At 30.4% G+C, this 18,087-nt stretch overlaps 1 protein-coding gene and 1 long non-coding RNA gene across 3 annotated transcripts in view; one reads left to right on the plus strand and one right to left on the minus strand.

Annotated features, from left to right (window-relative positions):
• The window catches only part of LOC129807500 (uncharacterized), a 112,661-nt gene that overhangs the window by 83,191 nt on the left and 11,383 nt on the right, over positions 1–18,087 (plus strand). The gene's annotated exons all lie outside the window — the stretch shown is intronic.
• LOC129807497 (CD9 antigen) overlaps positions 9,922–18,087 on the minus strand; it is a 28,766-nt gene continuing 20,600 nt past the window's right edge. The window contains exons 2-5 of the mRNA XM_055856795.1: positions 16,434–16,628; positions 15,328–15,501; positions 12,466–12,687; positions 9,922–12,385 (exon numbers count right to left, since the gene is read on the minus strand). Of these exons, the coding sequence (XP_055712770.1) occupies positions 12,233–12,385; positions 12,466–12,687; positions 15,328–15,501; positions 16,434–16,628 (744 nt within the window). The 3' untranslated portion in view covers positions 9,922–12,232. The remainder of the gene's footprint in view (positions 12,386–12,465; positions 12,688–15,327; positions 15,502–16,433; positions 16,629–18,087) is intronic.

Raw genomic sequence — 18,087 nt, forward strand, 5'->3', positions numbered from 1 at the left:
ATATTATTGCAATTAAATGCAACCACTAAAATGTAATTTAATCTCACAACGTTTTACACTGAATAATTCTGTGTTACTCTTATATGGAACATTTTGGAATGTAAACTTTGTAAGGGTTTGGGGCGGAATGTAGTCAAAACCGTGAAAATGAGTTTACATTATTCGCATAAGGGATGATCAAGAGAAAAACATTTTGCCGAATGCTCAGACTCGTGTGATCGATATTGTAGCTTGAAAAATTTGTTTAACAAACTTTGTAACTATTACTGCAAACGGTGCAAACGTTAAAATTAACTTAAATTGATTAAAAGTAACACCATTTACAACAGTATTAAGTTTCTTTTATACTATTGGAGTTCAAGTAAAAGAAACACAATGAGAGTCGCACGGTTCCGTAAAGCAATCTAGTACATGAGCCAGAACTATATAGTGTTTGCATAGAATCACTGCAATTTTTTTCTTTTTTTGGTAAATCCTGCCTCAATTTTTCCTCCTGTTCTGCGAAATGGTCAGAAGATTATGTACTGTGAAATATCCAAGACAATTCTGAAACCATTCCGTGAGGTCTTCAGCAGTAACAGTAGCTCTTTCCAATGAGAAGGATTTTGGTTTGCGCTTGCTGACTTCTGGATGACGCTGAAGAAAATTCCTGAAGCAAACGTCTCCGGGTCTTCCATCTCTAAAATGGTTTAGAATTTTGTAGATCTCACAGATGAGTTTGACGCTGTCCAGAACTTGTTCCTTCCCGATGGGATGCCAGCCATCCGCACATCCTAGGATCCATTTGACAAGTTCTTTTTCCTGTTCTTTTGATAGCGTTGTTAGCCTGCCATTGGGGCACTCCTCCGGGTATTTGCCGGTCAATTTATTGTGCAGTGTTGTTCTTGGGACATTAAATGTTTCGGATGCATATGCTATGATAGAACCATCTCGTACACACTGCAAGGCATTCCTAAGACCTTCCTTATTGTAGGGCTTGTCCTCATGGGTCTTTTCTTTTGTGACAATCGATCAGTAACAATATACTGACTGGTCAGCAGTTCTCGAACAAAAAGTGCTCCAAATATATGGTAATGGCATTTCCTCGAGAAGCAAAATTCAGCTGAAAGTTTTCAACTGAATTGAAATCGATTAGCATTTAGTGATCATTGTGATCTATCAGAAATATGTTTATAAAATTGAACCGTAAATTATCTGTAAAAAGACGAAAATTTATATTACCGATCCTAAAATCGAAGTAAGGTTACCCTATGTACCTAAGTTAAGTATACGAATGGGTAAATAAATATTTGTGCCATTTTCAAAAATCATTTTATTTACAAATTTACGAGAAGTAAATCCCTCTGGATGAGTATTAAAAACTTTAATTTTCCTAAAAGCATATACTGCTCTCTCTGTATAGTTCGAGCAATAAAAGATTTTTTTAACTGTGTGATGAGTTCTGTTTTAAATTTAAATGAAACCTTCCAACAACTAATTAATTTTTTTTATTTGGTCCGATAAATGTGTTTTTAAAACATATAAATGAACTTGATTGAAATGGTGCGATAAAGATAAATACTTAATAGTCAAGATAGTATTAATTGAGTGATTTAAAATTATTTATGTAGATATTTTCATGAATTTTGTTTTGAATGTAGTTTTTTATGCTATATTATAGATTTGATTTTCGCCTAATATTTCGACATATTCCGGTTTAATGTGAAAACAGAAAGAAAGCGATAAGTGTTCGAGAAGAAGGATCAAAAAGCTCCCCAGTTGATGGTGTTCAATGAATTCATTTACCATTCTTTTATATCCTTCATCTCATTCAGTATATGGAGAGAAAGCTACTCTATTTGATCAAAATGACGACGATGTCCGTGTTTATGGAAGTGGAAGAATCACATGAACACAAATTCCCTTCACTGAGATTCTTTCTCCTCTATTAAACATGCCAGAGAGCCACATACACCCTCCTCTCTAGTATGTTCAATTTTCAACTCCCTCGAACATTTTAAATGCAAAATGAATTGCATTTAAAACATATACATGTGTGGGACATATGTGCCTTCACATAGCGTGAACTTAAACATTTTCACCCTCATTAAAAGTTAACGAGTGACTCTCAAAGTTGAACCTCTCCCATGGGGTAAAAGGGCTACCCATCACCCATCCCATGAAAATGTAGAAGAGATGGATGCGGAAAGTGAAGGAGAATATCCAGTGAATTGCATCATTTAGCATACCGACATGTCCATGTCCAGAGGTGGATATTTTAGGTGGCTTCTAATTGTTTTCACCTGGTCAAATTGATGATGACACTCACTCCCGAAGTCTCTCATTAGCATTCCAGTTGTCATACATTTTCCCTGGCTATCCCGTTTGGGGAAATTTGTGTGAAACATCACAATGAGACAGTGAGAGTGCAAATTTCATCAAATGGGGTTGATTTTTGGGCGGATGGTAAAAGATGAAAGCATGTGTTGAAGTGGTACGTTCCGGGGATTAAATCGGATGGGGTTGAATAAAAGATACCACCGAAGGGAATAATATTTGTACAACAAATGCACAAAAGATTTCTCATACCCAAAAAATCATTACTTTAACATGATCTCAGTTGTGGTTACTCTTTATTAGGAGGGGTGAATTTGAATTTTCATGAGATTCATAAATACACCTAACAGATGTTTTATTCCACATTCGAGGCGGGAAATCTTTCGTGAAATTTATGAAAGAATCTCGTATAAATTATACTGAGAGGACGTGAGTGCAATTTTTCACGACATATTTTGGTATTTCGCCCCTTCATCCATTCATGTACTTTATTCTTCATGATCTCTCTTCGGGGTTCATTTTGTTACGGCTCTCTCGAATGTTATAAGAGAAATTGCAGTGATGATATCCTTTTGAGTGAAAAAAAAAGCTTTACTACACCTATCCGTTGTATGTTGTATGCATAATACCTTCCTTGAAATTCAATATGTCTTCAAGAATTTTACAGTCTCCCTACAATAATAAAGATGATTGGAGAATTTTAATGAATCCTATGCAAATTTTGTCACCATATTGCTGCACAATTTCAACTAAATGCTTAAACTCTCATGTGAAAAACATTAAATGCAAAATGTGTTATTAAAACAATATGGTTATTTTCTTTAAAAAAAAAAAAAAAACTACAAACAGTATAATGAATTTATAAAAATATTGCCATGAATATATTTCTTGGAAATAATACAAATATATATATATATTTAATTTTTGAGAGATATGTATATTGCGATAGTAAAACGGAAGTATTTTAGTGAAAATAATTTCTGAACGGGCTAAAACCCATAAGTATAGTAATCCTCTTACAATTTTATCTCAATTGAGATAAAGATGTTCAACAGAGTAGTGTAAGTGGGTCAAATTGCATTTAATTAACATGCAATAGAGAAGCACTTGCATGAAATACAGTTCAACTGTAATATTTGTCTCTATTCAACAATGTAATGAAGTATAATAATTTTGTTATAAATGTTTTAGAATTTAAATTTCAACATTAGTTATAATATTATCATGCACTTTTGAACTTTATTATTAAAATATAACGCTATTTGCATAGTGAAAGTTTGCTAACTGCAACGAATGTACATACATATATAGCTATTATATTCTCATTAGATAAATTCAAATTTATATAAGTTTATAGATTAATAAGTTCTCATTTCATATCCGCTTATTTTCGAGCCATCAAACTTTCAAAACATAATCTCTTAAAACTATGAAAATTAAATGAGATTTTAGCTATGGAAGCGATAATAGACTCTTTTTTTAACGTTTTCAAATATTATAAATTATTATTATTCAAGCTCAAAATGTTCACTTATTTTGCCATTTCGCGACTTCATTACCAGCAAATATAGAGCGGAATAATTCGCCACTTTTAGGATAAAATTAACTTTGTTTTAATTGTTGTTTACAAACCCGTTCTATGTCATGACTTAAATTTTAATAAGAGCCTTTTGTTTATGGATGAGTCAAATCAATATCCCTGCAATCAACATTGCCTTAGCTAAAAAAAATTTCTTATTATCGATACAACAATTGCTATTATTCGATAAGCTGTGTAATCACTATCTTCCAAATAGAAAATAAATTCATATTATACAGATATGTACAGATATGAATTAGTTGACAGAAAAAAAAACATTGTTGTCATTACATTTTAGTTTATCATGTTCAGACTTTTGCACAATTTCGAGTTATCTTCTTAAGAATCTGTAAAACTTTTTTTTAAAAAAAGGTTGGCCTATTTCTTTTGTATGGACTTTTTTTTTTAACTATTATTGAAATAAGACAGTTCCTCGTGGTGATTACCCAGTTCACTATCTTGATCTCATTCTTCTTCTAAGAACTTAGTGAAATCAGTGCTCGTAAAAACCTTACTCTTATGCTTTATCTCGTAAAATTATTTCTGGAATATTGTTCTAAACTTTGGAAGACTTTTATAGAAAGCTCATTGATATGTAGGAGTTGGATATATTGATGTTCCCTTTCTTTCTTGTGCCAAATTTAACTTAATCACTTAAAGAATTCTACGAGATTTTAGTTAAAAAATCTGCAATAGCAGTATAATTTTTCACACAATTACGGAATTTTCAAATTGTTTTTTTTTTTAAATCTGCTAACGAATCACTTATATAATAATAGTTTGTTAAAAAAAAGAAAGAAAATAATAAGTGAAAGTAATTCTGGTTATACGAAAAATTTCTTCCAAAGAACAAATAATTTTTATACTCACTTATAATAAAGTAAAATATTTTTGGTAAATAAATTAGTAAATTTTATAAGTAAATTAGTAAATTTGGTAAGTAATATATTAAAATTTGTAAATAAATATTTGTAGTAAAAAATAGAAAAAAATAACTGAATAAACACAAACTTTATTTACACACAAAGTAATTTTATTTACAATAAGCTTTTCTTTTTTTGACCAAAAATACAAATTTCAGTATTGGATGAGAAATTCAGAGCTCATTGTAAGGGGAGGTAGGACTACTGTGAGCTGTGGGGCTACATTGATACACTGAGAGAAATCCAAAAAAGTTAAAATAACATTCCGGAAATGTTAATTTTACCCTGCATTATTGATCCGAAATCGGTGTAAATATTACCCTTTTTGGGTGTATTAGGGGTTAAAGTTACCCTTTTTCATGTCGATTTTACCCTTAATAAGGTGTAAAATTAACATTAAAAAATGTTGATATATTTTTACACCTAAAAAGTGTTAAATTTATGAGGAAAAAATGTTAATCGCATCATCTTTTTTTTCTCAGTGTATACAAATTTTTCACATACTTCTAAAGAAAATTTAATTTAAACATAATGTAATTTACATAGAACGAACACATATGAATCTAAATTAAATTATGGCACGGCTCAGCTTTCTTTATAGAAATATGCAAAAAACCGTATTTCAGATGTAGTCCTACAGCTCAAAGTAGCCCCACTTCCCCTTCTTGTATTAAAATATAAATATTACCTCTTCAAGAAGTTAAAAATTTGAAACCTGTGCGAAAAGGTGTCAACCTTTAAAATAAGATTGGGGACTGTCCTAGTAAACTGAATTGTAAACAAATAAACTTCTAATAAATTAATAAACTGAAAAAGAATTCCACCCAGAGATTATACAATACAAAAAATAACAAAAAATATCGCTTCGACAAGCAAGATGATTTGAAAAGGGCATTAAAAGAATTCCGGAAGGGCAAGGAACTATGAGAAAAAAGGTGTCTGGAATAGGTCACCAATGCTATGTCTACATTTTTATTTACTTTAAAATGTATTAAGAATTATTTTAGAGAAAATAAAGACGATAAACTGTCTACAAGGTTCCAAGCAACACTTCTTATAATAAAATAACAAAAAAATCAATTTGTATTAAAAATATTACATTTCAAACTTGAGGTTTTTGCGCTTGCATGCAAATATGCCGAAATTTGGCACACTTACCTTACCTACTGCTTGGAATTGCTTTTTGTTTTTATCAAATCATACAAATCGAGAAATATGAAATTTTCTCAACATTTCTTACACACAATTTTATGGAGCCAAGGGCGATTCAAACAATTTCTCTGATATAGCAACGAATTTATGAATTTGACCAAAATGTAAGCTCCGTCCTTTTATTAAAATAATGTATTATATTATATTAAAGTCCTTGGTTTGCTTATCTCGTCTGGAACTACGACATTTTTCAATTTATTCAGGACTTTACCGAAAGTTCATACTTTCTTTTTCTAGGTTGTGAAAAATGATGCAAATCTGTCTATGCCGATGTTTAGAAGAGTTCCGTAATAGTAAGCAACATCCCTTTGTGGTGACTTCCTCTTTTATATTACAAAAGAGGCATTTAGGGTATTTTGCCTGCAGTAAATTTAGGGGATGTTGAGTGAATTTCTCGTTAAAAGCCAAGAGACAATGCAGAATAATTTGTTTGGCTTATTTATTGAATGCAATTGTACGCAAATACCACGGCAAAATCTTTCGGAAAAAACGTGCCATATGAGAAGGATATCGAGTGACTCTTGGTATATGCACAATCATAAATTTATGTCTAGTCACACAGTATTTTATTTATAAAATATAAACAAGTGTTCTTCACCCTGACATTACCACACTCCATCCCTTCTGTGACTTTTTTTTGTCTCTGAATCCTCGTTCACTGTGTCATTTGACGATGGATTATGTTGCGCTTTGCTGGTGCCATACGGAGGGCGATCACCAATAGCAGGGAATTGCGTTAACGAGAGGCAATTGTTTGTGTGTTTCATTGAATCACATGCAATTTGTTCTGCATTCTAATTGCCAAGAAGGGGTGTTGAATGAACCATACACACTGTCCACCATAATCCAATTTCAGGACTACATCATCTTCAATTGGCAACGTGTTAAAAATAAATTAATTTCTCTGTCTTATCAATGTTACAAATTTCTCATAATACTAGTGAGGATAATAGTTAAAGAATAAATTTTAACTATTGATTAAAAAAAAATTGAAAAAATATGAGGGTATCAAATATTATTTAATGAATTAATTGAAAGTTCTTCAAAGTGTAACGGTTGACACTTTTCAAATATAGCCTTTCGATGAAAATGTATCTTAGCCAAGATACAAACCTATTATTTGAACGTTGATATGTCTCTTAAAATGCACTGTTAGAAATGGTTATAAGTGCATATACTTAACTTTCACGAAAATATAGCAAAATTTGAGATAGCAGCCCTCAAACAATTAATTACAGTTTTTCATAACACTGTGCAACAATTTTAATTTTTTTTTGTCCCGGGTTCTCATGCTATTTTTTCTATTGCTAGGGTCAAATGATTTACACTACTGTTCAAAACATTAAATACACCCTTCGTAAGTTTAAATACACCTGATTTGGACAGGGAAAACGCTGTAATATCCAGTTCTATTGACTAAAATAGTTTCATATATAAACCTAAGAACAGTTTTAAACAAAATTTGAGAAAATACATGAGCTAAAAAAATTATAATTTGAAGTTCATTCAAAAATTAGCTTTCTAGACAAAAATGCAAAAGTAGCCTCTCAATCTAAAACTGATCTAATCTTTTAATAATCATTTAATATAAGCTCAATACTATTAGTAAATATTATTAAGAGTCATAAAAACTGAAAATTATGCAGAGGGAAAATTTTTGGTACGGATTGTGGGCGGTTTCCGGTGTGATCTGTTCTGAAAGGGGTTTCTTCTTTGAATATCAAAATTTCCAGCCCAAATTCTACTTTTTCAAATATTTTTTATTATTTTTCAAATTACTTTTTATTATTGTTGCAATTTCATTTCTTTTACTTCATTATTTTATTTAAGAAACATGAATAAAATCATCAAATTCAGTTCTCCTCGAAGAATCCTCCTTTAGTTTTGATAAGCGCCTCACAAATTCGGGGCATCCTGTTGATCAATTTCTCCAAAATGTCAGAAGGAACTCTGCCCACATATCCTGAAGTGTTTCCACCAAGATTGGGACTGATGTCGGCGCCTTCTCTCGAACCATCTGGTCGATTAAAAAAAAACATTTTTCCAATACCATTTAGGGGAAGTGCTCATAATTTGGGACAGTCTGCTTATAAGCATCGAAGTTCCAAGTTTGAAGTGCGATATTTTCTAAACTAATTGACATTTCTTGTTACTCTCTTTTCAGAAGGGTTGTTTAGAAACTTAGCAAGGTATTTATCGTCTTATTTTTATTAAAATTAGTTTTAATACGTTTAAAAATGAATTGATAAGTAGAGGTGACCTTGGCTCTTATTTTGGACAACTTGTTTATTAATTTGTCCAACTTGGTTGTAAATTTGGACAGCTAATCCGCCTCAATAGGATGCCCATTGTTCTTCATTTGATGAACCAATCTTACCAAGTCCTCTTCCTGTTCATGTAAGGGAAACGTAGAATGTCACAAGAAGCTCGGAAACTTTCCATATCATTCATTAAAGTGAGTTGACTTCGGTGCTCCAAGTACGTGCGGATTCGCTCATTCCCTGCCCTTTCCGGGAGCCTTTCAAGGCATTTCTCGCTGCATCTCTTTCGTAGAGATGATGCTCCTTTGTTTCTCCAGGCATTTGTCCAACCTAGTCATCACAAAAGCTAAAACTTCACAAAATTTCGTGAGAAAAACACCTGTCCAAAATAAGAATCATCACCTCACTGGTGAATGTCTTAAAAAATTTCCCATTTTTCACACGAAAAATATAATTCACAAGGCAAATCTCACTTCAGGTCAAATGTACAAATCATCAGTAACGTGAATCAACACAATATTCAATGAATATTCAATAATATCACTCAAAAACAGCGAACAAACTTTGTTAGTACTTCACCAAAACTAAATAAGACTGAAGTAAGCCACGAAGTTCTGTCATATTTCTTGTAAGAAATTGCTCACACTGAATTTTCAACAAAGCAATTTCAACTCAAATTATATTCAAATTTTAACGTATTTAGTGTTAAAATCTTCCAAAAAGAACAAATATTTAGATAGAATTCATTATTCATCAAATATTGGAATAAAAATCCATCATTTTAATCAATTTATTTTTAGTGTCCAATGTTATCCTCAAAGTGTCCAAAATAAGAAACTGGACAAAATTATGAGCATTTCCCCTAGGTTTAACTAGAAGAGAATTTAATTCTGCACAAAGCCATTTAAATCGGTAAAGAATCGCGTCGAGCCAATTTCATCTATTTCGACTGCCGAGAACAGTTTACTCGACGCGATTCTTTACCCCCAAAATTCAACTCACAATCGAATTTTCACGCATTCCGAGTTGCACGCATTTCGAGGTCACCTGTAAAGAATCTCAGCTACCATAAGCTTATCTGGGCTTATCACAGGTTTTTTTTATTAGATAGCACACTTCAGAGGACAAGACCTGTATAAATTCGTACACTGAGAATAAAACGGGGGTGCGATTAACTTATTTTTCTCATAACTTTAACATTTTTAGGTGTAAAAATATATCAACATTTTTTAATGTTAATTTTACACCTTATTAAGGGTAAAATTAACATGAAAAACGGTAACTTAGATCCCTAATATACCTAAATACCATAGTATTTACACCGATTTCGGATCAATACTGCAGGGTAAAATAAACATTTCCGGAATGCTATTTTAACTTTTTCGGATTTCTCTCAGTGTAGATATGATTATTATAATTGTTTGTCATACACTGAGAGAAAAAAAAAACTTTAAAAAAAATATTTATTTTAAAAATTAAAGAATTATTACTTTTGAAGAATTTGTATTCAATGGATAAAATGTAAATTTTCGGATTTTAAATTCGCTTAACGTGAAGAATAAGAACTGTATGAACGAATTTTCCCACAAAGAAAAGCCCCCCTGCAATAAATTTATAAAATCAATCAAAATATCCATAGAGAGCATTTTATTCATGCTTTATTATTACATTTTTTCTGAATTTATTATGGATTTAAATTTTAAATATTTTTTTCTCCATTTTATCCACTACACGTAAAATTGTCTTGAGTGTGAGTTTTCAAATACATTTCACGTTTATTTTCTCATCCATATTACTACGATGACTAATGATTCTTTTCATATATTTTTTTTAATGATTTATCAACAAGAGAAGGAGTAATGAATGCACTAAAGATTGTTTCTATTTCCATTATTTTTTTTTGTCAAAATATTGATCGATCTACGGGTACATGAATTTTATAATTTTATTTTTCTTTTGAGAGAAAAAAAATTATATGACATTTTTATAATATAATGAAAAGAGTCTCTATATTCAATTTGAATGTATCCATATAAATAAATTGGTAGTTGTTTGATCATCCTGTTTAAAGTTTTCATAAAGTCAAAATGCACATTGACATAAATGGAAATAAAGCAAAGCTTTAATAGAAAAAATTTTAATATAAATTGTTTGTTCAAAAAATTGGTATTCTATATTTCAAAATTTTTATGCATCGTAATATCCTTAAAGAGAGACATCTATTCACAAAAATGACACAATGAACACATTTTAGCTTCTTCTCTTTTATTTATTTATTATTATTATTAGTCATTTGAAAATGTTCAAAATTTCCATTTTTTTTGGTTCGCCTATTATAAAAATATTCCTTTTATATAACTTTTGAATTGTAATTCCTCATTTCTTTTAATATCTTTCAGCTTTACATTAAAGAGTGTTATTAAATACAAAGATTTTTAGCAAAATCAAAAATTTCATACAAAAAGATTTCAAAAGAAAATATTGTAAAATTCCTAAAAAATGTTTTTTTTTATTTGCTTTCCATAGTTTTTTTTTTCATTTATGTATAAGGTTAATATTGAAAATCCTTAAGGTACAAAACAAAAAATATAAACTAAATAAAATTGATGTGTTGCGTAGCTTAATTAAAAAAAAAACGTGTTATATGTATAATAATTATGTCAAGTCAAAGAGGTCAATTCATTCTCAATTATTTTACTTTTTAATTATGCATTTTTAAACTTCATTTTAAATATATTATACTTATTCAATATACACACTTATGAGAAATACACTTTACATTTCTTTTAGTTTATTTCTCTCTTTTACATGAAGCATAAAAATATAATTCTTAGTTCAACAATTTTAATTCATCTTCTCTTGTCACATAGTTCCTCTCTTGTGTATGAATTTCAACTCATTTCTCTCTATTCTTGACATTCTTTTCCTTGTCAAAAATATATATAAATTTACTTTCAAATTTGTATTATCTCTCTGCTTTTTGTGAATTTAATAATCAGCTTAAGGAGTGACATTTATTTTTTTTTTCATGTTCAAGTAACGATATCTTCTAATTCAATAACATTAAGTTATAAATATATATTATTCATCATTATATTTTTTCTGCAACCACATTTACTTCTTTGTCATACACTTTTCGAGAGATTCTAATCATTTCAATTATCTCACATTTCTTTACTTACATAACTTCAATTTCTTCTCCATTTTTTTTTCAACCTATTTCGCTTTTTTGATGTAATTTTTTGAGCGCATTGTTGTTTCGTATTATTTTATTATTATTTTTTGACAAAATAAAAAAAAAAACTGCAAAAATAATCAAATAGTTGTGCCTTAGGAAGAAATTCTTTTTTCTCTTTTGTGTCTTTTTGGCACTCAGTGTTTTTTTCTTATTTTCTTTTTTTTTCTTATACTTCATTATTCGGTATATTCCACAGCGAATTTTATGTCATAATTTAAAATTTGTTCCTTCTTAATTTCAAGTATATCTTTCTTTTATTTTCTTTTTTTTTAACTTTAAAAATTATTTTCATTTTTTGCGATTACGCTTGTACGTTGCATATTGAACTGCCAGTTGTAAAGCAAAAACAGGGTACAAATTAAAATAAATTGCAATTATTTTGGTAACTTACAGAGTTGTTCATTGTAGTTAGAAAGAATTACGTTGTTGGTAGATCCAAATTAGTAGGAAACAGGAGTGTTTTTTTCATATTCTAAAAATGGACTTGTAATTTTCATGAGAATTGAAATTAGGATAATTTTGTGTAGATCTTTGATTTCAATATTAAAATAAAATTTTTCAGAGTATTCAACTGGAGATTGAAAAAAAATCATATAAATAATTCAATGACCTAGTTGTTGAGGAGCGTAAATGGAACCTCGTAAGAAATATTGTGGAAAATGCTTAAAAATATTCGAAGAAAATGTTTGTGAGTGTAGTAAAATTAGCCTTTGTAATGATCATTGCGTTTTATCGCACAACACAATACAATTGAGAAAATTAATCCCAGCACTTCGACAGCGATGATACCAACAAATACAGCAATTACAATCGGCATATTCTTCTCTAACTCCTCAACTAATCTGTCCATGCAACCCTGTAAAATGAAGTAAAAATAAGTTTAAAGTCATTCCTGAAAGATCATTGGCTTGTTTTCTTAGCTAAAATAGTGCTCACTTCAGTATTAACAACAGGATTGATGTAGGTTGAAAGACCGCCTTGAATAGATGCTTCACAAAGTTTCCTGTCTGCATCCTTTTTGCAGCAAGATTCAGGAATTGTATAAACTGGATTCAAACTCGACAACTTCAAGTCCATGAATTGTGCACCATCCTTCGTTTTCGTATTGAGACGACTTGATGCCCAATCGTGAGCCCCATTTGCTCCACAACATTCGAACTATACAAATAAATCGATTATAAATTTTAATATTTAAATTATTTTCATCTATCTATGCATTCAATGGTTGATTTCAACCTTCAGGATAAAACGAGCATAATAAATTTAATAATAATATTAAATACAATAACTTGTTGCACCTTGTTGTATATGTATGACGGAATCATAAAGGATAAAATAAGACAAAACGTGGTGTAACTCGTTAAGGACGATTGGAACACCGGTGTCCCATAAAGAAAATAATTTTTCCTGACTACCCAAAGTTATTTTTTTCTTATGTCTGTTATATAATTGTAAAGTAGAAGGTTGAAGGAATCTACAATATGCAAGTCTCTAGCTATTTGATATGTAATAAATATTTTAGCTCCAAAATGGCAAATTTTTAAATTCTCAAATTCATAATTGTTTTTATTAATTTTTTCACCAAGAAAAAAAAAGACGGTGCGATTAACTTTAATATTTTTAGGTGTAAAAATATATCAACATTTTTTCATGTTAATTTTACACCTTATTAAGGGTAAAATTAACATGAAAAAGGGTACCTTTAACCCCTAATACACCTAAAAAGGGTAATACTTACACCGATTTTGGATTAATATTGCAGAGTAAAATTAACATTTCCGGAATGTTATTTTAACTTTTTCGGATTTCTCTCAGTGTTATACTTTTAATATTTTTTAAGCAAAACCCTTTTGGCATTAAAAACTACAATACTCATACGTAATATATTTCATTAAAGCGAAAAATATTAATCATTGGTATTGTCAGAAAAATTATTTAAATTTTTGGGCTATTTTTGTCCCTATCGTTCATAGAAGCACAAAATACACCGAAAAAGTCTTTGTTGGACTTTCCAAGGTTAGATGTAAGACTTATCATTGATTATGTTTTCCAGTTTAATTTTTATTGTTGATTTTCAGTCCGTAAAAAGTGTATCGTCGTTAAAAGGGTAAAATCCCAGAAAATTTTTGTATAAAATTCCGTTAAGAATTAAAATTTCTTTAAAAAAAAAAGTACCGTTCAAGTACTTGTTAACTCCACTTTAATACTTTCCACTGTCGCAATTTTTCTAAAATTAGTACAAAGATGTCAATGTACAATATTTAAAAATTTTATGCATATATTAAATGAAGAAATATAATCTGAATTAAATTGGAAATAGTAGGATGGCGCTTCCCATCCCAATCAACAGTTTTTATTATAAATTAACTTATATAGGGTGCATTGAAAAGCGGAACGTGTACCTTAATCGATTAAGACGTATAGAACACTTAAAAAAACATTCAAATAAACCTAGTCTATGTAAATTCGGTATAAAAATGAAACTCGGGTGAAGAGAACCCCAAGTGTTTAAAGTAAGCCCTTTTTAGCTCAATTTTACCAACTTTTAGCAATAACAGTTAACAAACTTAGAAATAAGTGGTGGCAACTTGCCATTGCTGGCAAGTAAAGTATCGAAAAATCAAGTGCTTTAAAATAACTTGAAATAAAATATAACAAGTGGATATTTAAAAACTCTATATCCTTCAAGATGAAGGAGACCGAGTCTAAAAATTTTAACCAAAGTTATAGTTTTTATAAAGAGTATGGAAAATCCTAGTCAAATTCGAGGAAAATTCAAGTAAATAATACGGAAAATAAAAAAAAATATATATATATATATATTTAAATTTTGTTCTGAATTATCAGAATACTTTTCTTACAGGAGGTATCAATTTTGACCGATTTATATTACAAAATGTTGACAAATAATCACCTTTTTGTACGACGTTTTTTGGTAAAAACAGATTTTGAAAAATGACTTGAAAATCACATAAGGGTAAACCTCAGCAGTAAATAGTCAGAGGTAGAATTAAATAGTGAGTGGGGTGTTATATATAGTTTTACTTAGAAAGAATATTAAACAAACTACAATTTGTTTAGCTCAGGTCTCCTATATTCATTTAGATAGAAAAATTATCAAAGGATGTTAAGGATCCTATTTATTATAAAATTATAACAAGAGTGAATATTCCTTTCCTTTACAAGAGTCGCTAATAACGAAAATCAAATAGTTACAAATTACCCCATGCCTGGCAATTGCTCTAGAATTTTTGAAAAGTTCGACAAAATAAACTTTAAAAAAATATCCTAAAAATAATATTTCTATTCGAAATAGAGTAAGGACTCTGACAGAGAATGTTATGATTAGAAATAATTCAAGTACAGTAGACTCTCGCTTATCCGTGAGAGCGGGACCAAATGTCATACGGATTTTGAGAGTGATACTCATCAAATTGTTTGAAATCCAACGATTTTTTTGTTTACATTGAAAATTTATGGAGTGAATCCTGACCTGACTGAATCCGACAGTCTCTCTAAACATGCGTACTGTCCAAAAAAGTTACAGTGAGTAAGAATTACAGTAGATAGAGCACATTTGCTTAACAAAAAAACCCAAAACAGGAACAATGTGTCATCAAAATTTTGAAAATTCAACTGTCCACGGATTTTTTTTATGTCACCCGGAAAAAGAGTCCACGGATAAGCGAGAGTCTACTGTATTTTGAGGAAATGTGAAAATCGATATTTCCGATTTTGTTCCAAGTTCCCATTGACAATTTTCGCCATTAATGCTAATAGGTTAAAGAGTTTTCTTACGTGTCTTTGAATGGCGTCAAAAGCAATAGTCCTGCTGTCAATAACTCCATATTCCTCCTTAACGGTGTGCTTCACTGAAGCCTGCACCATCTTATTGAGTTCATCCTTGTTCTGGAAAGCCCAAACTCCTGCTGCAATTTCAGCTACCAGAATGATCAGCAAGCAACAGAAGAACTATTTTGACGGTAAAAAGAAAAAAAAATAAGTCTCAGAAAGTTTTCGGAAAAACATACTTTTCTTAACTTTTCTACTTAATTATATAAGGGAACGGCACCACGTATCGAAATGTTAAGAATTTATATCTAGCAGAACGCCTAAAATTAATGTCTTTTGTGAATTTTTTGTTATTTTGCTAATGAAGCAATCAATATGAAATTTTTGGGAGTTTACACATGTCTTGAGGAGTACAAAAATATTATTTATTTTAATTTTGAATACAAAATGGCGGCGCAGCAGTGCGCGGACTGAGGGTCGATTTTTTAGGCTCTCTTGATTGACTTGAAATTTTTAGGGTAGCTCCTTAAATAGATTCTCTAGAGAAGTACCTAGGATTTTTACGGTAAACCATTACATTTATTATAAATAATTAAAGTAATTTTTGAGACAAAAAAAAAACATGATTTTTTTCAAGTTGCTACTAAAATTGCAAAAATAAATATTTCTCAATTATCCCATGTATTTCAATAAAACAATACTATTTGATAAATTCATTTTATTTTGGAGCAAATATATGGGGATAACTAACGGTCAGAGGAACACTACCGATCGTTGATGCCCTTCTGTTATGCTTATGTTTCAAGGAACAGAAAAAAAAATGCAGGTAGAAAGTATTTCGACTATAAAATGAACTTCCTTTTGGTTATTTGAATTAGAATTTTTCCAATACTTCAAATTGTGATCTTTACGGGTTATTTTTTTTAGTATCAAATTTGCCTAATTCGATACCTGTTGAAAAGGACTAGCAATTTTATAGAGAAACTAAAGACAAAAAAGATCAAGAAAGGTTGATGTTTCTATCCAGTTATTGTGCCCATCACACCAAAATCCTTGAAATGAAGTAAGTTACTTGGCTTGGGCTAAAAACAGCTAAGCACGCTTCAACTCACCGACACGAGCATGCATTGGGATTCCTTGAATGCACCACAGCATCCCAAGAATGCTACAATGAGCATAAGTGCGCCGATTGCCAGGAAAATGTACAATCCGATGTAGTAGTGATGCTCATCCTGTGTCATGGAAATCAGGAAGGTCGGATCTGTGAGCATCCATATCGCCAGAACTACGGTGGCCAATCCAACAAGCTGAAAAAAAAACGGAATCATTATTACATAAAGTATCTTCGGCAAAGACATCAAATTTCAGTGTGTAAAGAGAGCTATTTTAAGAATCTCGTCTCGTTTTTCCACCAGTGACTTCTACTCTTTTCTAACTTTAGACCGCATTGACACCGTGTCAGTTGAAACGGTGGAAGTGTACGTGAAAAGCGAGTGATGGAAGAATAGAATGAAAACATTCTCCCCTTGTGGGAAGGGGTAAAAATGACATAATAATCATTCACGACGTCATATGAGCCATCAGCAAGTCATTCAACCTAACACCAAAGAATCAGGAAAAGGGGTAAAACTTGCAAATAATACTCGTTGAAAAATATCCAAGTGGGAAAAATGTGATGCTATCGAATAAATTGATGGGCGATTCTTTATCCATCTGTGCCACAAATGGGAAAATGTTCATTCATCTCACATTATTTACCTCATTAATGTTTGTGGCATAAAGGGAAATCGATAGCCTACAAAGTTTGCGGAATTGAGTCACCACGAGAAAATCGTCATTTAATGATGACGACAATTTCATGTGGTTAAATGCAATTTTCATGACAATAACCATCACAAGTGCTCTTCTCTTTTATATGAATTTTCAATCAATTTTCCTGAATTACAATTTTGCCCCATCATGATTTACGAATAATGGCCAATTAAACGCGTCAAGCGATGTTTGAGATGATCTTCTAATACCGTCCAACTTTGTAAGTCGCTTAATTCTATATACACTTATATTGTTACTTTGAAACATTGATGCTAATAATAAGAAATAAATAAATCATAAGTTTATTTTTTAAAAATTAATTGAAAAAGGTGCGTGCTGGATTGTTACGTATCAGTAAAACTTTCAAAGGTGATAATTTTCTCTGTCAATTCCCAAATTTTCTAGAGAGAAACTAATTAAGACATCTGTCTTCCAGTATATGTTTCATCAACTTTGAAGATGCTACAATACCATCCAAACAAACCACTACTATCAATTTAATCTTACTCTTGGTTAAACAACACTGAAAAGTAGATTATGGTGAATTAAGAATAGTTGAAGTCACAGTTACGAAAGTTGCTGCATTTTTAGGGGAAAATTAAAATTAAACTTTAAAGTTCGGGCTTAGAAGGGTTTGCGCAAAGAATTATAAAAAGTATATTAATTTTTTTAGAAATATTTTTAAATCTATTATAAAGCAAAAATAAAAAAGTTTCGGATTGTCGTAAGTGTTCCCTTTTGTAAATGAACATGAGTCACATTGAAAAGATTACATTTAAAAATTGTATATTTTCTGTTTATAAATTTGTAAATTTTCTATGCAAGTTCGAACTGCTTCTAAAATTTTACTCATAAAGCTGGATTTTTTTTTGAAATAAAAACAAAATAATTTTTGACCATAAAAAGGCCAAAACTAAATAGTATATTTTAAAAAATATATATATTTTGCGAAAA

This window comes from Phlebotomus papatasi, chromosome 3 (assembly GCF_024763615.1).
Source record: "Phlebotomus papatasi isolate M1 chromosome 3, Ppap_2.1, whole genome shotgun sequence".
Lineage (NCBI taxonomy): Eukaryota > Metazoa > Arthropoda > Insecta > Diptera > Psychodidae > Phlebotomus > Phlebotomus papatasi.